We start from the raw sequence: 24,312 nt of genomic DNA, 5'->3' as shown, positions 1-24,312 counted from the left end.
AACCTATGAGAAAAACTAAAATAAGATTAATTTGAAATATTCAATGTTAGAAAAAGTCATTATTAATGAAACAGCTAGATCATCTCAATTACTCTGAATGACCACGGAATACAATCGTCAGCGATAATTTAGAATCTTCGAAACTAAAATTAGAGGCACAAACGCACAAAAAGAACTATCTTAGCAACAGTGAGTATCTCAACTGAATCATGACAAATTAGTGTTACAAAACTAAATCTTAATTTTTTTCTCAGACATACGAGGGGGGACCCAAAAGAAACCGGCCTAATGGTGTGATGCCAATCCTAGATGTAGTAGAGTGTTCTCCAGCTAGATGGCTCAAGTAGAGATCTTCACAAACCAGCTATGCAAGTGGCGTCAGTGTAGTTGAAAACGTCTGATTGTAGTGTTGGTTTTCTCAGGTGCTGTTGCTGTCTGCCTGCGAGTTTATTATGACAAATTTGAAAGAACAAACTGTAAGCTTGAAATTTTGCTTCCTGCTTGAAAAGTCGGCAATGGAATAGCTTACCAAATGCTTCAACAAGCTTTCAAGGACAATGCTATGAGCCATACACAAGTTTTTAAATGGGTTGGGCGTTATAAACATGGTAGCATGAGTGTTGAAGATCATGCTCGTTCTGAGCGCCCTTCAACGTCTCCAAATGATGAAAACATTGAAAAAATCTGTCAAAAATCAGCGAAAGTCGTCGTTTTACGATTGACGAAATTTTAGAAGAAACAAGAGTGAGTTGGTGCTTGTGCGGGCGATCAGAAGAATGGTTCCTTCTCCATGATAATGCTCCCGTACACTTAGCCTTCACTATTAACCGCTACATGGCCTCTCGGAGATGGCCAGTCGATCCTCAATCCCCGTATTGGCCAGACCTAGCACCCTGTGATTTTTTTCTGTTCCCGAGGATGAAAAAAATTCTGAAATCGAAGCATTTTGATGATGTAGAGGCTGTAAAAACTGCTTTGCAATGGGCACTGAACATGGTCAAAGTTAAAGAGTTCCAGGGGAACTTCTAATAGTGGAAAAAAAAAATAACATGTGTATTTCATCCAAGGGTGAACACTTTAAAAGAAAAAAGCAAACAAATTTTGTGAATAAACTACTAATATATAAATATTTTTGAACAAAAATTCGGTTACTTTTGGGTCCCCCCTCGTAGCGCCTCTCCTGAAATTTCAGTTCTAGCATACTTAATTACAAGCAGTCCCATCATAACAAGTGCGGATCCAGAGGAGGGATCATGGGTCATGAGCCTTAAGCAACAAAATATAGCCTAAAACCGCATTTTTGGGACTAATTTCGGAAAACAATTGCCTTAAGTCTCACATTTGGACTAAAAAACTGTACTTTGACCGCCCTTTCTGAAAATGTAACCCTCGAAAATCTGTAGTTGGATCTGCCCTTGCCTTTTGAGCATTTTTGAATAATTAATAATTATTTTGGAGAATAAGTCTGTAGTCAGGTTTTGCAAATTTTAGGAAGGGTACCTCATGTGCAATTAGTGTAAAGTATTTCTATGACGAGGCTGCCATTCCTTTTGATAAGAAAGTGTAGATGTTGGGATTTTATTTACATCGATTTTCAAAAAGCTATCGATAAAGATGGTTTGTTGTTTTTCTACACTGGATCAAGTTTTCTCTGATCCTCCACTACTCAAAACTAAACATACTAAAATTTTAAAGCTTGAAATAATCTAAACCTGTATGACCACTAACTAACTTTGTAACCCTCCAATGAACACTTTTAAATAATCATTTTCAAGAAAGGGAGAACAATGGTGAACAGCAAGCTTTAAATGAAGTTGGTCATACAAAACTTCTGCATAAGGGTAGAAAATCTTTCTTAGAAATATCTAAATTAGATGCTGTGATAGCACTCAGAATGGTTTAATTATAAACAATCACACACAGATTACACAAAGTATTTCTAAAGAACATATGCAAAATTCAATGCTTTTATGTTAAATTTTGAATTTAGAAAGGTCCCCGCAATAAGATTTCTGAACCCTTTGATATAGCTTTCCGTCAGTCCTTTGAGCTTTGCATGGGTGCCGTGCCCATCCGTATAAGCCCCCCCCCCCGCCCAGAAGTTAGAACTTTTGTATACTTTTTGCTTTGCAAAAATGTAAAAACATTTCTGCTCCAGCCATTAATGAATACTTCATTAAAAATGTCAAATTTTAATAACTCTAATCTGTACTGAAATCAGTTTCCATGGGTAAAATATCTGAATCCCCCCCCCCTCACAATTTTGCCCATGTGGCTTTGGTCTTAAACTCTAAAAGACGTCTGGAACATTGTTTGATGAACACATTTTTTATTATTTATTTTATTTTATTTTGAATTTTTAATAGTAATCAAAATGAAATCTTTAAAATATTTTAATTGTAGAAAACGAACAACTGTGGTACTTACCGCAACTTTGGTTTCATAATTTTGTTTATAATCAGTCAGACAATTGCAGATAGAATTTTCTCTGGGCAGTGGGGGTACACTAAGAAAGTTCTGACAATTGGGAACGACAAAACGATTTTGAATCAAGAGTTTCAGGGTGGGGTAATCACCCATTTTCATATTCGATGACAAATGTTTTTTTCCACATCAGCTTATTCAACAGCATTGATGGCGTATTAATTTTTATGCAAATCATATTTTCGACAACTATAAAACTATAGTCAGAACTTTTTCATCTAAATGAAGGGGATAAATATCACGTTAATTACAATCTAAATCATAAAGAAACATTCGGAGAAAAACTTATTTATTCTATCGTTCGTATAACTGTGAATTCGACTAATGTTATGAACGTAAAGGGTGATCGTTTCTTCAAGTCAACATAGGAGCGCAGTTTTAAAATGGTTAAAACATTTTTCTTCAGATTAACACTGTTATAGAAATTTAAGAACCCTTATATTCTAATAACTAATGATTTAAAATACATTTGAAGAAGTGAAACACTGTTCAAACATGAGAATTATCGATTGGGCACTTGTTAGTTTCAAAAGGAGAGCGATGTTTTGTGGTAGTAGTTGAAGTTGTTACGAGAACAAGGAAATAAAGCAACCTGGAGTGAAGAACACTGGGTGCGTTCGACGAACCTCACCGGTTAACCGGTAAGCAACCAGTTACTTACCACAGCGTTCTATGATCAACCGGTTACCTCACTGGTTACCATTCTAAGCAGTTGATTGGTTGATTGGAGCACGTGATCATTAGTTGTCACGTGATTAACTAACCGGTCGCTCTCGGTCGTGCTCATCGAACGCAACCTTTGTCTTTGAGAGTAAACCATAAGAATAGATTTTCCTGCAACCTCATCATAAAACAATATTTATCTGAAAAAAAAAAAAAAACTTTGCCCTTAACACTAATAATACCTAAGAAACAAAAATATTTTTATGAACTCATTGCAACCTGCTACGCTGCTTTGCTAACGACTAGAGTCCCTAGGGACTCTACTAACGACTAGCAGGCTAACATTGATGTAGACCTCCTCTCCATAAAAGACTCAACTTGACAAGGAGTGTCTATCCTTTGAACTAATTTAATTCTACTCTTTGTACGAATTACTCTCGTCTAGAAGTTATTCGTACTTAACAAACTTTAATGGAAACTCAAAATGTCAAAATCTGATCATAAATTTGGTATTGCGACTTGAAGGAAAATGGAGCTGAACCTGATAAGATAACTCAAAGATCCGGCACTGAAGTGACTCACTTGAAATCCTCAAGAACGACAGATGGTTTCTTTGGGTATCCATGACATTTCACGAGAATCATGGATATGATCTCATCTTCGTAAGACGTTGATTCACGTGTAGAAATTAGTTAAAAACGCAGTTTTGAGTTCATTTTTGAGTGAAATCACTCTTCTACATGAAGATATTGTCTTGTTTTTAAAATTTGATACCGGTTGGAAATCAGTTAAAAAGCATTTTTTGGGCAGCAGGTAGGAACTGTTGCGAAGCTATTATATAAATTACAAAACAGTAAATTAAAACATTGTTGAAACGGTTTCTTCCGTCAACGTTCCCAATATGCCACGCAAGCTTTCTTTCTTTCACACACACAGATTGAGGTTTCTGCTATTCCACTGGGGAATCTTATACCTCTATATTAATCCACAATGTTTCTAGGATTTTTGTTTTCCCAGGACAGCACAAAGACAACACAATAGATGGTGGTGCCATCTATGGACAGTTCGAGAGACAATTTAGAACCAGGCCAGGAGCCGTATAACTTCCTAGTCCGGCACCCCCAGAGGTATCGTTTCACTTGGAGGACATTGTGACCACGAGCATATTTAACGTCGCCCAGACGCCATTAATGACGACGGTGGGTCTTCGACCAGTGAGGATCGAACCCGAGACCCTCCGGTCCCGAGTCCAAGGCCTTACCGATCAGGCTACCACGACCCCACGCAAGCTTCCTGTTCATTTTTGTGTATACCCGGGATATTTTCTACGCCTTCAAAATTACTTTGCTTTTTACAGGGGTGCCAATTGGGGGGAGGGGTCATGGCACCGACTGCACCAATGAATTGTTTAGGGGAGTTTTAGAGGTATTGTTTCTTTTTTTGGGGGGGGGGAGCTCTTACTCTTGGAGGCACGGATAGGAGGGAGGGTCGATGGGGGCGATCGCCCCCTCCCTTTAGAGACTCTCCACCGGTAATTTTTCGAAAATGAAGTTCAAAAAAAAAAAAAAAAAAAAAAAGAAAATTTTGATGAGTTTCATTGATGTTGTGGTAAGGGAGGTTTGGGTTTGGGACTCTATCTCTCGGAACTCTTCCGAAATTGAAGTCCAAAACCATTGTGATAAATGATTTAAAATCAGTATACGTAGTAAAAGGTAAGTAATAAAAATCAATCGCCCCTCCCTTGGAAAAGTTCTGGATCCGTCTTTGCTTGGAGGGGGTTTTGGCGTTGGGGGGTAGGGGGGCGCCATTGCTCTTACGGGGATGGGTTCCCCTGCTTTTTGCATCTCCATTCGCATTCCATGAAAAACGATGAAGCATGAGAGAAGGAAAGACTGATTTAAATAACACATCTCCCACCACACGCGGTTTGAAAGGGGGGGGGATAATAATGACTTACCGTGAAAATCCCCGATGAAAGAGAATCGATTCGCATTCATTGTGCGTAAACAACCTACAGCAAAATTTTTCAGTTCGAGATCACCACATCCTTGATATATTAACATATCTCTTCCATCTTGATTAGCAAGTGCGTGATAAACACCTATATTCGAGCCTTTCAGGTCATGAGGATCGTATCCTATAAAGATATACAAAAATTAGACAAAATTATTCTTCAAACTTTTTCGATTTAAAGGTATTCAATAATTTAATAATGATGATTAAAAACAATGAAAAATATTTATTTTAAAGCAGACAAAATGAAATTGAAAATTGTATTCTAATCGAATTCATTTAAGTACCATTGATGTAAGAAATTCTTAAAATCTACATTATGCTTTAATTGATCATTTATAATTACTGCATTTAAGCCTTAAAATTTAAATAATATTCTAAAAAGATACAGAAATGATAAAAAACACAAAGAAAATTCAGTTAGAAAATGAATTGCCGTAAAAAGAAATAAAGTAAGAAAATTTGTCATTTTATTTTTACGTGCGACAGGAGCGTATAGTGTCTGTCCTTCACGATAAAAGCTCCCGCCGCGCCGTCAAGTTTGGGTTCGTCTACTACCATAGAAACGGACTTCGTTCATTTTCTGCAAGGGTTAGAAGGAAGCCTTTTTGGTGCCATTTCGCTACTCGTCTTCTTGCCTTTGTGCAGTCATACAGGTTTTTCCAACATTAAGCTTCCCTTGGAAAAATGAGACGTTGCTATAGCAGTAGACAGGCGCAGACATTTCGGCGGTGGCTTTTCTCGTGATAGATGGACAGTACATGAATTAATTTCAGGAGAAATAGGGTTAATTTTGTGAATTGTTTTACATATGCGTTAACTTTTTGGCTTTGTGCGCATGGAGTTAGTGGATTTGCGGCTTTATGTTTTTATACGCTTCTAGCTAGTTGTCGTTACCTTAAACTCTCATCAAAATTTGGCCAAACCTTTTCCGATCATCTTGCATATTATCCCAGACAGAAGCGCTAATCCCCCCCCCCTCAATAACTTAACTTTCCTGAACGCCATTCGCCACCTACCGTTTGCCTTCTATAAATAAAAAACGAATAAAAGAAGCACCACGTTAAAAGGAACGTCAGTCACGGTATAGAGGAAGCAATAACTAATATCTGGATTGCTCAATAAAAAAATCGAGAAAATCAGAGAAATATTACACAAAATTAAACATTGTAGGACTTTTTTATTTTAATAAAAACAAATATTTTGGGTTTTGTAGCCGCATGTTTTTTGAATGATCGTCTTTATCATTGACATCACTTGCACTGCACCTGCACTGACATTTTCATCAGCAAGAAAAAGAATTCGTTTTATTAGTGATTTAATCAAGCTAATCGTTAGTTCTTTCGATGGAAATCAGATTTAAAGCATGCAAAATCGTAGACAATCTTTTTTTTATGTCTAGCTATCATGGATGCAGCAGTAACTTGACCACGGAGAGATGGCGAAAGAACTGAAAGCGGAAACAGAACATCTTATTTTGTAAAAGGAAGAATCAGCGAGAACGCTCCTCTTACCGCTCGGCGTGTTCTTGCTCATTCTATCTATTACAAAATGATAACAAACCACCTATAGAAAATAATGTCTCCGCTTCCAGATGGTCTGCCATCTCTCCGTAGACAAGCTTTGTCGCACTATGAGCTGTTTAAATTCAGTTCTCATGCCAGGCAGATCCAAATTGTTCTTCTATATTTTCTGCTGAAGATTAACGTATTTTCAGAATAATCGAAATTTTCAGATTGAAGTTTGGTAGTTTTCAGCTGCAATGGAACTTGCCTAAAGTGACCACCCCTGAGACCAGCTAAAACAGTCACTATTATAGAGGTTGTCACTATATGAAGTTTCTTTAAAAATGCTTATTTATGTCATCAGTAAAATACTAAATTAAAAAATATACTAAATTAATTAGTGAATTGATTAGCTAAAATAATCATGATAATATTTTAAGACATAACAGAGAAGAAAAATAACTTTAAACTTACCTTATTCCTTTTAAATTCAGCAAATGAACTTCCATAGTAATTTAAATAATATATAACAAGGTTTAAAGTAATCATAATACATTTATGTTTCTGCTGTATCATTCTACTGCAAAATCCAACTCATTTATTCCTGGCATAATTTAATGGTTAAAAAATAGCTCAAACATTTATAAACCTTCATTTTCTACAGTCAAAAAAATCATAATTTTTTAGTAGCTTAAAGGACTTCTTTTCAACAATTGTTTTTTCTGTCATAGGTGTCATGTGATTTTCCTCAATAGTTCCAGCTAGGTGATTTTTCTTAGGGCATATGTTTTTATTTTGTTGTACATCTACAAAATTTCGGAAATGTCATCAATTTCTTCGACTTCACTTTCGTTTTCACACGGATCACATTCCTTTTCTTTTTTTTTATTTTTTCCTTATTTTTTATCATGTTGTAAATTTCCTTCTTTAAACATTTTTGGTACACAAAAGTATTTCAAATTACGTCCTCACAGTCAAAATCAACGAATAATTCAGAGTTCACTTGTTTATCATCTAATGGCAATTAACTTATGAAATTTTGGATGTTTACTAAGCTATTTTTCTCATTTGCAGACGAAAAATCAACTTGGTCTTCAGATTGCGAAATAAGCTTGCAGTCCAGTATAGGTTTCTTCAAAAACAGAACAATAAATGAAGAGTAAGGTCAAGGGAGAAAATGAGAAGAAAGGTCACCTCGAACTGATGTAAACATCATTACAATTTAGAACAAATTGGTCACTTTGCACATTGTGCAGATGGTCACTATAGGAAAATAAGTTCCTTGTACTTTGTCATAGCAGAAAAACGAAATGTCTGAAGATGGTCACTTTTATAAGGTGGACACTTTACCAAGGTGGTCCCTTTAGCAGGTTCCACAGTACATATATAAACTGCCTTTGCAGTTTGATTGGTAAAAGTCTGGTCATGGGATGTCATAGTCCCTATGACCTCTGAATCCACGCTAAGTCCTAAGAAACTAAATACTTATTTTATTCAAGTTAAACGTGCATGTTCGAAACGAAATGCTGTGTGCATGCATGTAAGATAGGTGCAGGCATTAAGGCCTGTCGGCTAATAAAGCCTAAAAAAACAAAAATGCAATTTAAAATGTTCGTATCCACTCAAGGACGCACACGTAGGTAGCTAACACTCATAGATGGCACTTCATACTTATCGCGACATATTGCTCACTAGTTGCGACCAGTGCGACGCGATTCGTCGACACAAATAATAAAAAATCGTCCGACTGAATGTTTAATAATTTTTGTAATATTACACTTATAGAGATATAGTTTTGTGCTCCAGTTATAATATTTGTCAGTTTTACATCTTATTTTAAACCTTTCTGAATATCATATGGATGTTTATAAGTAGTTACGACTATTTACTAATTGGTTCAGTGTTATATATGTACCTCAAGCAGACTTTCTGAAAAGTTTTACCACATGGTTTATGTTTCTAGTTCAGACGATGAAAAAGACAATGTGCGGCTCACTCCCTTAAAAAGTACAGCATTTTTAAGATGCATTTGCCTGCACCAGAGAAAATTATGAAAAAAAGAAAAAAAAAAAGAAACACCGATTGTTAGAAGAAAAGCCATTAACTATCAGAGAACCTCAGTCATCGAAGACTAGTTTGACAGAAACAAGAAAGAGAACAAAATAAAAAAGACGTAAAGCCTCAATGAAGGAAATAATACTAAAGAAAACAATGATATTTGGTACTGTCACATACTTGTGAGAGGATAAGATGAATGACATGAGACTATATCTAAAATGCGGCAAGTAGTATCGTAAAGAATGTGTTAGTGTGACAGTCTATGACAAAGATAATTTTGAGTGCCCTGACGGTTGTTAATCAAGGAATTTTTTTTTGTCATTTTGAAGACTTTAAGCATGATCAATATATATACTTTACAGTTGATCTCAATTATTAATGTAAGAAGCTTATTTTGATTATTGAAGATAGTTAAAGTTCTTAGGCCTTATTATCCTACCATAGTATAATAAGGCCTAATGACAAGGTTTAAAAAAAAATGTTTTATTTCATGCTTGTTTTCTGCAAAACTGGTAATTTTTTGTTAGTTTCTTGTGGTAATTGATCTCTGTGTTTAATTAATATTACAATTTGTTGATTCGGATGCATAGTTTTTATTTTATTTCAAATCTCCCTTAAGTAGGCCTTACTACCCGCACCTACCTTACACTTTTGAAACAGCGGGTTGCCTATAGCACGTTTTAGGGGGAAATGTTGTAGCACCAGCGGTATTGTCCATTTCCCACGAGAAGGCACTTGTCTCCGCCTTCGCCCCTTCGTCACGTGGTATCCGATGATTCTATTCCACATTTTTCGGCAGAAAGCATATTCGGATCATAGCATTTTGCCGCAAATGCAGAAGTCTTTTAAATAAGAATAACGAAAGTAACAGCAAACTAGAAAAGCAAGTGACGTAAAGGAAACTAATAATTTTTCGCACATTTAAATGCGCGTCAAATTTACGGTTGTACGGTTGCATCATTTACAAGCGCAGGGATGTGTTTACCGATCACCTCCAGCGCTAAATTGAGCTCTGCGTTCGTGAAGGTGGAGCGAAGTACCAACTTGTCGTGGATGCACAATACCCCCCGTAGGAGTGCCATTTTAACCCCTTTTGACACCCCTAAGTGACCCATAAAGGTGCTAATTGGTTCCGAATGGCACCACGTGGCACCTCTAATAGTGCCATAGAGTGCCAAACTAGCACCCTTAAAGGGATACCGCTGGTGCTACATTGTTACACCCTTATAGAGGCCATATGCAACCCGCGGTCTATCTGACGAATAACTGAAAACTAAATACATGAAATACACCGCCAGCTCAGTCATTCCAGCCGAGGACTGCAGTTTCGTGCTTATTAGCACTCATCAGCCCGGCACAGGAAGTGACTGAGCTGGAAGTGAGTGCTAATCAGCACGAAACTGCAGTCCTCGGCTGGAATGACTGAGTTGGCGGTGTACTTCATGTATTTCTGCCTTAGCCCTGGCTATAGGGCGGTAACTGGCTAAAAACACCATGCCTTGCCTTCAATCTTCTAGTTGAATCGAACCATTGCTTCGGTCACTCGTCTGGTCAGTACTAATTCTATATTAGCAACCAGTTTGTTTGGCACTCTTGGCTAAGTGGCATTCCACCTCCAGCCCAGTCACTTCCTATGTCAGGTTGATAAGTGCTAATAAGCACGAAACTGCAATCCTCGACTGGAATGACTGAGCTGGCGGTGTATTTCATGTATTTCCGCCTTAGCCCTGGCTATAGGGCGGTAACTTACTGAAAATCAATGTTACCTGAATCTAGAATGGCTTCGTAGCATACTTCTAGCGTTTTCCTTTGGGATGGATCCATGAGATGTGAACATGCTGAAGGAATGCCGAAGAACTCATTGTCGAATCTATCTATGTCGTTTATGATACCAGAGGAACTGAAAGGAACGTCGTGAGCACCTGAAAAATAGATGAAGCATTGAAGTGAGAAACCTTTTCTTAATGTTTCACTTTTTATTTTCGTTTTTGCGTCTAAAAAATGTTTTCACATTAGTCAACCTTTGTTGTCAGTATTTTTTGTTTAGCCTCGTAGTTGTTTGTAGCCGTGTCATTGTTTTTCTCCCTCTCTCTTTTTAGCTTTTCAAGTTTTCAAGCACTCAACAAGAAGTTCTGTCAAGAACTAAACGAGCCTACTTTCCCGTATACCAATATCGACTTTCTAGTATCTGATCAGTATTCTCAAAATTAGCTAAAGTCGTAAATTATTTCAAACATATTTTTTAAATATTTTAAGCTGATTTCGAGAAATAAAGAATGTCTCGCTCATCTAAAGAATTAGATGCGAAAAAATTAAATAAAAGAACAAATAAAATAGCAGCACCTTTTAAACAAAGCAGCTAAATACATTTTTTCCATCAAAAAAACTATCTTCAACCGCTCTCAAAAAGGAAAGAAAAAGAACTCAAATTAAAAGCTCATTAAAATAATCATATCAAAAAAAAGAAAAAAAATCGTTTGTTTTTCGCCTGTTGGCAAAAAAAAAAAAAAAAAGAATGAATTAATGTATTTTCAAAAATAAATAAAAACAATAAAATGTCAGCTTAAAGAAATAATTTTCATTGTCGAAAAAAAAACTAGTATGTTGTGGCCATCACGAAACTTTCTTCTATATTTTTCTTTTTTTTTTCTGATCCCTCCCCATGCTTGACGAGGAAGCAATATTCCCAACAAAAACAAAATTACACATGCAAAAACTTGACGACTATCCCAATGTCTGAATTATTGCAAAAGCAAAGCAAAGAGCGAAAATTGAAAGTTATTTTAAAAGCCTTGCTTGAATTAATTACAAATATTTTATTTGTTAACAAACATAAGATGGCAACAGTTAAAAATTTTAAATCATTGAGATAATATTTCCTATCATTTCCATACAATTAAAATCACGAGAAATACGCAGACGACAATTTATTACGATTTATCTTTCTTATTGTTGCATTAATAAAAATATTTTTATTCGCAAAAAAAAAAAAAAAAAAAAAAAAAAAAAATCAACACCTCTTGGAGCGATCGGCGTTAAAATAGAACCAAAGCCTGTTTACATATGGATTCACATATATTCCAAATTTCAACCAGAACGTAGCATTACTTCTTGAGATAGGGCACTCAAAATGGAAAAAAAGAACGGGTGATTGCGCTACCCCCCTTTTAGCTGTTGACACAAAACTAAAATCAGTTCTTATACCCACTAAGGGCTACTTGCCGATAAATTTTTCTTTCATTCCGTTCATTATTTCTTGAGATACAGCAGTCACAATTGACGACAAAAAATGTTCTACAGCTCAACCCCCGTTTGAGTTATTGACACCAAAATTGAATCAGCACCTGTTCCTGTTAATACCAACATATGGACCAAATTTTGTTTGATTCCGCCAGTAACTTCCTGAGGAATAGCAAGCACGCGTAACTCGAAAAACGTCCCATTGCTCCACCCCCCTTGGAGGAATTCGCGCCAAAAACTAATGGGCACAAGTTCACATAGGGGCACATATGTGTACTAAATTTCGTTCGATTTCATGCGGTAGTTTTTGTTGTAGAGCGGCCACAAAAAACTGGTCACACACAGACGTGACACACATACATACACACACACATACATACATACACACACACATACACACAGACAGACAGACATTTTCCAAAAATGGTCGAAATGGACTCAGCACACCTCAAAACGTTCGAATCCGTCAAAATTCGAAATTCGAAAATTTGCACGAATCCAATACTTTCTTCTATATATTAGATATAGAAGAAAGTAAAAAAACGTCTGCGCATATCTTCATGTAGAAACATAAAGGACTCCGAATTTCTTCGCCAAAAACTGAATACATAAATTAAAACTTTAGCTTGAAACTAAGATCAAAACATATTTAAAACAATTATTTCACAGTAAAAACCATGGTTGTGGAGTCAGAGTTGGAGTCCATCTGATTTTGAGACAAACGAGTTAGATTCGAGAGCCGAAAGTTTTAAATATAAAGAATCGGAGTTGGAATCGGTCATTTCCCCAAAAGGTCCGCAAGTCTGCCAATATTTGCAGAGACGGAGTAGGACTTATTATTTGATACATGAGTTGGAGTCAGAGTCGAATTTCCAAGAGTCGGAGTCAGCCATTTTTCCTCCGTGCATAAATTTTTGCCAAAGCTACGAAGTCAGATTCCAAGTCGGGAAGTCAGAGTCCGAGTAATTTTCGGGCACAGGAGTCGGAGTCGGAGTCAGGAGCAACAAAACTATCGGAGTCGGAGTCGGGAGTCGGTCGTCAAGAGCTATTTCCAAATAAGTTTGTTTGAAGTAAATCCGCCTTTAAGTTCGAAATCTATATTGACTTTCAGTTTCCCCGTAGGTGCTAATGTTAAGAGATTTGAACTGTTCAAAATTGAACGAAAACTTGTTCAAATCAAAAAGAAATTTTTTATACACGTTTTTCATCAAAAGCTTTTCCCAACAAAGTTTGTTTGGAGCCACTTCGCCTCTAAGTTCAAGATTTATTTTTGCCTTGAATTTCCCCGTAGGCGCTAATGTTAAGTTTTTTTGAACTGTTTAAAATTGAACGAAAAATTGTTCAAATCAAAAAATGAATTATGGGAATGAGATGTCCTCGCCGAGACACTAAAAAAAAAAAAAAGTTCGAATCGGACTATTCATTCAAAAGTTATTATGGGGGGGGGGGGGGGACAGACAGACAGACCGACAGACATTTTTCTCCATCTCAATACCCTACTTTCCAATTTTTAATTTTTCAATATTTATCTAACTATTTTATTTATTTTTTGTTTTTCGGAATATTTTTAAGATGCATGAAGCCTTCTTTGCTTTATGGTTTTTTCTTCTTTCTCTGACTTTTACTGGGAAATTACGCTAAAAAGTATACAGGGTGAGTTCGATCGAATCTGCCATACGAAAGGGGGTGATAGAAGAGCCCAAGCGGAGCATAGAACCACCCATTATCGTGTCCAATCCTTAACCGTAACCGAGTTTTGGTAAATTTAAGGAAAATGAGTAAAAAAACAAAATTCTGAGAAAACGACTGATTTCTAAAATTCCTGTAGGACCTACAAAGAAAATAAGTACATATTTGAAAAGAGCAGACTAAATCCTACAAAATGATACCTTTCGCATTAAGATAGTCGCATTTTACTGAGAGCTACAAGCTTTGAAACATTGGACACACTCAGAATTAAAATGGTGCCAACGTTTTTAATCGACATTTTCAAAAACAACCGTAAGAGCTACAATCGGGCAAATCTACCAAAAACAGGCCCATTTTATTGGCTTTCAGATGATACAACAACAAATCATATTGGGCTTCAAGTTCAGCTGAAAGTCAGGTTTTTGTTTGAAACAGTGTAAAAATCTGCATTCGTTAAAAAAGGAAAACCAGCAAAGAGTCGCACTTTTCTGTTTTGAATTTTCTGTTTCACGATAGCATGTTGCTTTCTTTGTTTAAGAAAATGATATTTTTATATAAAAATAATAGTTTTAACATTTATTTTAGAGAAAAAACACATGAGATAACGATTCGTAGAAATAAAAGAAACATTACTTTCCCGTGCTTTTCACAAAGGGAAAATCAATAACAAAAAAATGTTACACCAACATTGATTAGTACATTTAATAAACCTGCAAAATTTACAATAGCTGCTGAAATTGGTCGCCGCCACATCTGATACACGCTCTTGCCCTTTTGCGAACGGAAACAACCGTTGTTCTTAGAGAAATTTCATTCCTTAATTTGCCTACTGCTTCAACAAGCCGATCGCTCAATCCTTTCAAACTTGCTACTTCTGTTTTGTAAACTTCTTGTTTTAAGAATCCCTAAACAAAGAAGTCCACTGGCGTCAGGTCTGGGGATCTAGGGGGCCAAGGGAGGGGGCCCATACGACCAATCCATTGGGGATACTGTTCAGTTAGAAATTCCCGAACGGCATTTGAAGAATGTGCAGGTGCTCCATCGTGTTGGAAAATGATTTCTGCCCTCTCCTGAACAGGAATAGCATCAAGAAGGTCAGGCAAATGATGTTCAATGAACTCTAAATATGTGTTTCCTTTTAGGTTACCTCAAAACACATACGGACCAATTAAATGATCTCCTATTACACCAATCCAAACATTTATGCTGAATCGAGTTTGGAATGATGAGTTTTGGGTTAAGAAAGGATTATGTTCAGTATAATGATGCCAGTTATGCAAATATATGATGCCCCCTCTAGTGAACAACGACTCATCTGTCCACAATATCTTTCTTAGAAAATGGTGATCTTCAGTGTCTCGGGCTAGTAGCCATCTGCAAAATGTTACCCGCTTTTCTAAATCTGAATTGCGCAGTTCTTGTACTAGAGTAAAATGATACGGGTGATACTTGTTTTGGTGCAATGTTTTCATCACTTTACGTTGTGATAGTCCACCTTCTATAGCAATCGATCGTGAACTCACACTTTGGTTTTTCACTACTCGGTCCAGTACATACTCCTCAACATTGGCAGAACGGTGATCCTGGCCCCTCTCGAACAACATACCAAATGAACCTGTCTCTCTGAGCTTTCGATGTATAGAGGCAAACACATCTATTAGATGCAGAACGATTTGGGTAACGGAGCCGGTATTCTTTCTCGGCTCTGCGAGCATTACCATCACAAAATCCGTACACGAAATGCATGTCAGCATACACTTCGTTAAAAAATCGAGACATACCCAAAAATCGAGAAAAGAATATAGCAACTTATCTTTAGAAACTTTAACGAAAACTTTCAAAAACTAAAAACACACTCTCTACTGACTTACTGTAAAAAGAATCATAATTCTAGCAATTTTCAAATCGGAACTCCAGCGCTCGAATACGCTACCTTGCGGTGATTTATAAAACTGCGAATGCAACTAAAACATTGCCACGTTGCGCTCCACGTGTATCTGTTGACGTAAACGCGGTCAGTTTGTTCTGAGTAACGCATTCAACATGTCTAAGAACGCCTTCAACAACAGAAATTAATTCGTCCCTTAGTAGTATTCTCGAGCTTCTCAAAATAATATTAGTTTTCATTATTTCTTTCAAAAAAGTATTAAATGGTGGAAGCGTAAACAAGAAAACTCTGGATTAACAAAATTAGATAACGTTATACCAGGTAAAATTTTTTATTGTTTTGTATGAATTTGTAAGATTATGAGTTTTTTTTAATCTTAAATTAATTTAACTAATCATATTTTACAGCAGCATTTATTTGGAATGGACAGTATGCAAAATATTTTCTTGAATTTATTATCGTAGAACAAAATGAAAAATGTTTAACCGAGAATTTACTTTATTCCTTTTATTCTCAGCTGAAAGGTTTCGCCAAATTTGTTTAGGGTTATAGTTTTGGAATTGTGCGAGCAAAGTAGCCTTGGCGAGATTTCGCGTTTTTAGTTAAACCATTTTTAATTTTTATCATGAGTGGAATAAAATGGTAGTAAGATTACCTAATTCGATAAGTAAAAAGAAATAATTGTCAATCAACTGAAAAGAAAACTACCACCATATATAAACTGTGAGTACACATTTTATTTATTTTGTTCTGAGTGAATTTGAATCAGTTTTTCAATTCGATGAAAAAAAAAAAAAAACGAACTTAACAACATTGACTGGACACTTTTCCTTAACCTAATTCCACATAAATGATTTAAATAACCTTTGTTACTACAGTATCCTACTGAAATAGACAGTATGCAAATAAATTTTCTTGAAAATATTTATCGCAGAACAGATTGAAAAATCCAGAAAGAACGTTAAAAATTTGAACAATAAAAAATAAAAGTTCGCCAAAAATCTGTTTATAGGCTTATGGTTTTAAAATTATGTGAAAGAATAATGTATCTTGACAAGATTTCGCATATCAGGTAAATCATTTCCATGACGAATGAATTAAATGCATGATTTCTTTGGATATCCAATCATATAGTCATAGAAATAAATTATCTAGTGTTAAACGTTACTCTTGACAGTCTGCCACGTATGTGCACTATGTGACAAAAATGTCAACAAATGCTGGAAATGTCACGAAACTGAACTTAATATGTACTAATGTATAGAAAAAACGGTACAAAATGAAAATGCCGTTCGAAGCAAACCAAAAATTTATGAATTCCGAATTCAACATCGTGAAAATGGCTGCTTCAGAACAACTTACTGTGTGTTCTGCATTAATTGTTTACTTTCGTAATACTTTTTGGTTTCTAATCTCTTTCTATATGGGTCAGAATAACCAAAAGACTTTGAAAAATCTTTTCAAATGAATAAAGCGAAAAAATCATACATAACAACAAAAATCACAACACTTTTAGCATTTTCTTCGTTACCACATGCGTTTGTTTTAGTTTTTAATTCCGCCATTAGATAGTGACTGCAGTGCCCCCTATAGTTCGTTGGAGTTGCGAAAACACATTTACAAAATATCAGAAAGAAGTAAACGATACATAAAATATTATGACAAATGAATAATTCTGTTTAGTTTTTATCATTAATTGTTTTGTTAAACAAATGCTTTTTATTTTCAGACGATATTTTTCACAATCATAAATCGTAATCGGAAGTCTTTTGATGGGTCTGTATACGTTTTAAGGTCTTATAATGCAAGAAGCTCATATTTAGAGTTCATTGAACATCATTTGCCTGACCTTCTTGATACTATTCCTGTTCAGGAGAGAGCGGAAATCATTTTCCAACAGGATGGAGTCATTGCACATTCTTCAAATGCCGTTCGGGAATTTTTAACTGAACAGTATCCCCAATGGATTGGTTGTATGGGCCCCATCCCTTGCCCCCCTAGATCCCCAGACCTGACGCCAGTGGACTTCTTTGTTTGGGGATTCTTAAAACAAGAAGTTTACAAAACAGAAGTCGCAAGTTTGCAAGGATTGAGCGACCGGCTTGCTGAAGCAGTAGGGAAACTAAGGAATGAAATTTCTTTAAGAGCAACGGTTGTTTCCTTTCGCAAAAGGGCAAGAGCGTGAATCAGGTGTGGCGGTGACCAATTTCAGCAGCTATTGCAAATTTTGAAGGTTTATTAAATGTACTAATTGAAGTTGGTGTAACATTTTTTGTTCTTGATTTTCCCTTTGTGAAAAGCGCGGGAAAGTAATGCTGCTTTTATTTCTACGAATCGTTATCTCGTGTGTTTTTTCTTTTTATTAAACTGTTAAAACCATTATTTTTATATAAAAATATCATTTTCTTAAACAAAGAAAGCAACATGCTATCGTGAAACAGAAAATTAAAAACAGAAAAGTGCGACTCTTCGCTGGTTTTCGTTTTTTTAACGAATGCAGATTTTTACACTGTTTCAAACAAAAGCCTGAATTTCAGCTGAACATGAAACCCAATATGATTTGTTGTTGTATCATCTGAAAGCTAATGGAATGGGCCAGTTTTTGGTAGATTTGCCCGATTGTAGCTCTTACGGTTGTTTTTGAAAATGTCGATTAAAAATGTTGGCACCATTTTAATTCTGAGTGTGTCCAATATTTCTAAGCTTGTAGCTCTCGGTAAAATGCGACTATCTTAATGCGAAAGGTATCATTTTGTAGGATTTAGTCTGCTCTTTCCAAATATGTACTTATTTTTCTTGTATGTCCTACAAGAATTTCAGAAATCGGCCGTTTTCTCAGAATTTTGTTTTTTACTCATTTTCCTTAAATTTACCAAAACTCGGTTACGGTTAAGGATTGGACACGATAATGGGTGGTTCTATGCTCCACTTGGGCTCATCTATCACCCCCTTTCGTATGGCAGATTCGATCGAACTCACCCTGTATATTTTGGGCCAGAAACATTTACAAGAATATCGTCATCGCTTCGAATAAAAGTATTACAGAATGCAGCGAATTCCAAACGCAACGTATAATATTTCTCCAGAGCGAAATTTTAAGCTCTTGAACAGTGAAACAAGAACTTTAAAATTTTATCCCGCCCCTTCCCCCCGTTCGACTTCAACTGCCTCACCTCGTATTAAAATAAGCTTCCCACAGCAGAAGATATGAATTTAAATATATTTTTATTTTTTCTAGAAGACATGGAAAACCTGGGTAGAAATAACACAATCACAGCTACTAAGTTTTTGCTAGGTCACTAAAGCAGAATTGAGGGAGAAAATTAAAAATCCATTTAAAAGCCTTAATTTTATATATTAAAACCAATCAAGAGTATTTTATTTGTTAACAAACACAAAAGGGCCACAGATAAACCTTTTAAGCCCCTAAGATTTCTCTTCTTTAACAATGAAATCGTTACCTATCGCGTAAATAAAGGCTTAGAATTATATTAACAATTCAGTGAAAAAATGTTATATATTTCTAGTCTTATGTAACATAGAAGTTCCAAATATACTCTATCAGATGTAGATTTACTCTTTCTTTTGGTGTCAATATTTTAAATTTGCGAATAACTTTTCACTACCACCATTGTGAAAAAAAAAGCTTTTTATTTATTTATTTATTTATTTATTAGCAATCACGATTGCTTATTGTTCTCATTTGACTGTTTTTGGCGTGCTATCATTTTATTTCTCACCGGCGCCACCCTCTGCCAGCACCACCCATCGGCCGGCCTCACGAAGCTGCTCCTCTAGCGAAAACCGTCTCCAGGTTGCGTCCATATCCTACACGTATACATACACACATGCATGCCTACACACACACACATACGCACACATACCCACACACACACATACACACAAACACACATACCCACACACTCATGCCTGCACACAGTCACAAGCACACGCCCACACTCACACACATACCCACACACACGCCTGCACACAGACACAAACACACACCTACACACACACTCATACACATACCCCCTCCCACACACACATGCCTGTACACACGCAAAAAAACACGTGATTGCGAAGAACATAATTTGAATTCAAGATGTCAAAATTCAAATTAACTTTTTTTTTTTTAAATAAATTAACTAGCTGTACCCGACGCGCGTTGCTACGCCAACAAAAAAAAAAAAAAAAAAAAAAAAAATACATCATTATACTGATTTTCATGACAATCGGTTGAACGGGGCAGAAGTTGCTACTCTGCAGTGCCACCTGGTGGCGAGTGGCTTCAATGAGCATATTATGCACCTTCTTCGTGGAAAAATACATATATATATAGCAATTTTCATAATAATCGGTCCAGGTATCAAGTGAAGCCGTGACTACACTCAAATTTTGTACTCACGCAGTTTGCAAGATCAATCAATCGCTAAAAATATCAAATAGAAAAAGTTTTAAATCCCCCCGTTGCATGAAAAGCCAAAAAACAATAAAGAAAGAATTTATTTGTTCAAACTCAAGAAAAATGGCAACAGCTAACTTCTTATCAATGAGATCTTTCACGCGAATTAATTTCTGCAGCCAATAATTTCATTCGTATTTATCCAATGGATTGTGACTTAAATTGGAATAAAAAAGGAACTATCGGTCGGATTTTTTTCGATCTGGTCTATAAACATTCCCAGTACCAAAAATAACAAACGGTGAAAGTTTCAGCCAAATCTGCCGGGTAGTTTTTGAGTTCATGGATGACATACAAACAAACATTCATTTTTATATATATATAGATGTCTCCAACAGTTAAATTCCTGCAAAGATGAGACATAGCTAAGAACATCCTCGATCAAGTCTCCTTTCGAACACAAAAGAACTATCAAAATCGGTTCCGTGTATGGTGCAACAGACAGCCCCATTCTTTACTGCGTCGGGGATTTTTAAAGAAAAGAACACTTGAACTGGTACAGTATTATAGGGGTGCCACAAGGGGGGGGGAGGGGCTCATGTCGCAGACTGCATTATTGAAATTTTTAGGGGGAATGTTTTAAGGAGTATTTTTCTCTTTTTTGAAGGTGCTAAGAGAAAGGGTGCCCCTGCAGGATATATGCGGAAGTGTTCGCCAAACCATGACTCCAGAACCGGATTAAAGGTTTAAAGAGCCTCCCATTGAAGGCTTCTCTTTTATTCTTGGGAAAGCCCCCTCCCCCTTTTTTGTTGGAAAAGATAACTTTATTTATTTATTTATTTTATTATTTTTTTAAACGTATTTTCAACTTTAAGATTTCTCTGGAGCCCCTCAGAACTTCAGGACCCCTAAGCAGCTGCCTACTTTGCCCATTTAGTAATCAGTCTATGCATGATCCCACTATATGACGCTAATGTGGCCATGGCCAAACAAAAGGAATATGTAAATTAGGATGTTTTAACGATCGTGTATGGTTTTAGAAATCTGTTTGAACAATTCAAGGAAACTAGTATTTTGTAAGAAAATTTGTCTTCAACTTTTACACGAACTATACTCAGAATTCTAAAGCAAGAGTAGAATAGGTACACGGTACAGTGCTTGAAGACTTGTTGGTTTTCTACCTTGGCGAAACCCCAAAAATATTGTTTATATTTCAGTAACACCGCAGTTTCGCTTTTATTTTGGTCTCATGTTTCTATAATGTCTTTTACCTTCAGTTTTTATGGCTATCCGAAACTGTTGTGCCCAAAAGTAAGGGCAAAACTGCAGTCTCTGGATGTTACAACCTCTCGGTATTCGCTTGCAATTCTGCCTTAACTCCAGCTATGGGAGTTACTCGTAGATATAGGAAATCTTCAGTTTCTAGTGGCGGTAAGTTCAATAGATCACAAAAAAACATATTCTACAAACTAGCCACAGTGATGCATGTTCAACGAATAGTTACAAACCAGTATTCACCTTTCTCGAAACGTTCATCAGTTGGTATGACGAGGTTCTTTTTCTCAAACAATGCTTCTTTTAGCTGTCCAACGTTGTCGACAGTTGGAAATCGACCAGCAACTCCGCTGATGACAATATCGTCTGGGGAGAAACCCCCAGAACAATATTCATGATGGTCAGCTTCGGGATTCATCTCGATGCTAATGAAAGAAAGAAAACAATCATCGATTAATCAATTGTTAAATCATAAAAAACGTCGCTGAGAAGCAAAATCTTCATATAAATTTAAAGATATAGCGGTGTGCCTTACTTTTCGCAGATACGAAATTTCCTTTTTAACTTTCAACTAGAAAATCGCCCATCAAGGTATGACGGGTGAAAATTGCTTCATCATTTTACGAAGCAATTGCCTGTTTGGTGATATTTTGATAGTTTAAATTTTAACCCTACACTCTAGTAGATGGCGTTCATTGTTGACTACTTTTTTGTTTCTTCATTCTCCAAAAATGACAGTCTTACCAGTAAGTTACCGGATGCAGTTCAGCCTTGTGGAAAAAAAAGCATTTCCCTGCATGTCAAACATTACCCAAAATATCATCAAATTATCATACCGTGGAGCGAGTTTCATTGTTAATTGCGCCAGGAGCGTTACTCGATCATTCGCTATTATATGTATGAGGACTATACGTACCTTTTGAAATATTTCATGTCAGCGAAGTGACGGGAACTGGGGAAAAATGAAGAAAAGCAATTTGGCGTCGGCAAAAGCGGCCAAAATTATTTTCTTTTATTTTAAGTCATGTGAGTCTTTCACTTTTTTTTTCTTTTGACGGCAAAAATATCATATTTTCAGGCAGACAAGTAAAATTTAACTATATGCATCTTTAATTGACTTTTTTAAAATTACAGGGAGTTGATAAGAAATCGGGGGCAGAGTTGTGAGATTTTGAAACAGGAAAATATTAAACTGCCTCTGAGAAAAATGCTACAAAATACTACATTTACAAAACACTGCCCCGTCTATTGAAACCAAAAATAATATTCAAGATTTTAGTACTCTGGCAAGTTAGCAGTGATTTGTTTTCATATTAACATTGCATACGACTGTAAAATCATCAAATCTCTACATAGTATAAAATGAAGTCTAAAAAAACGACTGTTCGTTTAAACGAGCAAAATTCGAGAACTACCCGGCCGATTTCGCTGAAATTTTCACAGTATCTTTCTTTTAGCACCGGAAAGGTTTGCAGACCGGTTCGAAAAAAAAAATCGATGAGAAGTTATTTTTTTATTCCAATTTAGGCTCAATTTTCACATTAATTCCTAAATATGGGGGTGAAAAATTACTTGCACATATTAATATTACATATCGTTGAAAAGGGTAGAATTTTCCGCGTCCTACGCAATTGTTTTAATGTTCTTACTTAATTACGGCGGAAGTTATTTACGTTTTTAGCTCGAATTGTTTTTTAGGCTTAGCTGAAATGTAGGCACTACTTTCTTCATTAAATCTATCAATAAAAAAAAAATGAAGGAATTGTGCCACAGTTTTCTTTTTGAACCCATTAGAAAAAGCGACATTTTTTACTCCAGATTCATCTCGACCAATGGTCGAAAAAATAAGCTTCTATATCGAAAGGAAAAGAAGTTACAAGCCTTTTAAAATCAAGTTCAAAAAATCTCATTTCCATTCAAATGGGATGGTTTCCTTCAGTCAAAAGTACTACTTTTAGTCATTGAAATGGATAGAATGAGCAAAAAAAATAATAACATGGGCCCAGAAAATACTTTCATTTTCCCAGCAGTTTTTTTTTTTTGAGCAATTACGATTGCTTATTGTTCTCATTTGACCGTTTTTGGTGTCCGTGCCTTTTTCAACTTGGACCAGAAGCCTTTGCAGCACCACCGCCCACCGTCCTCTGCTGGCGGCGCGGCTGCTCCGGTTTTGAGCTATTCGCTTCTCCTGGTCGGAGGCGTCCATGTCCTATACACACGCACGTTCACACACACACACATACACACACACGACTTCACACACATACACTCACACACACCTACGTGCATACACACAGGTCTACGCACACACATAACTATGCACAAGTAACCGCCCAGGAGGAGAGGCGGACTTGGGGGGGACAGAAGCCGTTTCTAGAAACAATAACTCCAATGAGTAGGGTCCTGTCTCAGTTCGTGATTGCAAAAAACATAATTTGAATTCAAAATTTCAGAATTCAAATTAATTTTCTTTCTTTTTTTTAAATTAATTTTTTAAAATGTCCGATTTTTCAAACAAGGCGATGTCTTTATGACGTCACAAATGATGCTTTTTGGCGCATCTTTCTACTACGTTTCCACGTTATGATAATCAAGCACCGAATTAAAATTGCGCTTTACGCTTGCCATCAACCATATCGTTGCCAATACATGTGAGTAAAGATGCGAATTAAATATTTAGCTCTGCGAGTGGCAACACAGAATGGCATTTCATCATTTGTGATGTCATTGCAAAGAAATGTAAACAATGAAAGCTCACCGAATTTTTTAAAAATGTTAAACTTAAACAAATTATTTAAAAAATGGTCAGATCCTATGTTTTTAAGCATGATCTTTCAGGAAAAAAAAATACTTTTGAAATTTTGGAAACGACCCCATTGTAAACCATTTTCTTTCGCATTTTAATTCCTTAAACTTATTTTATTTTGTTTTTCCATGGTTACCCTTTTAAAATCCATCTTCCTCGATTTAATTTCTTAAAAGTATTTTAATATCTGTCGTCATTGTTTGGGAGGGAAATTTTGCATGATGTTTTTTTTTTTTTTAATTATTTATTTAAGCCTGATTGTTGAATATATGTCACTTGACACAAT

The 24,312-nt window shown here is 36.0% G+C and overlaps 1 protein-coding gene across 1 annotated transcript in view; it reads right to left on the bottom strand.

Moving 5' to 3' along the window:
* LOC129223762 (fatty acid synthase-like) overlaps positions 1-21,638 on the bottom strand; it is an 88,383-nt gene extending 66,745 nt beyond the window's left edge. The window contains exons 1-3 of the mRNA XM_054858121.1: positions 21,464-21,638; positions 10,490-10,645; positions 5,105-5,284 (exon numbers count right to left, since the gene is read on the bottom strand). Coding sequence (XP_054714096.1) covers positions 5,105-5,284; positions 10,490-10,645; positions 21,464-21,638 — 511 coding nt within the window. The remainder of the gene's footprint in view (positions 1-5,104; positions 5,285-10,489; positions 10,646-21,463) is intronic.
* Between the last annotated feature and the right edge of the window lie 2,674 nt (positions 21,639-24,312).

The sequence above is a fragment of the Uloborus diversus genome, chromosome 6 (genome assembly GCF_026930045.1).
Source record: "Uloborus diversus isolate 005 chromosome 6, Udiv.v.3.1, whole genome shotgun sequence".
Taxonomy (NCBI): Eukaryota; Metazoa; Arthropoda; class Arachnida; order Araneae; family Uloboridae; genus Uloborus; species Uloborus diversus.
Note: the sequence above shows the minus strand (reverse complement) of the source record. Positions and strands in the feature narration are given on the sequence as shown.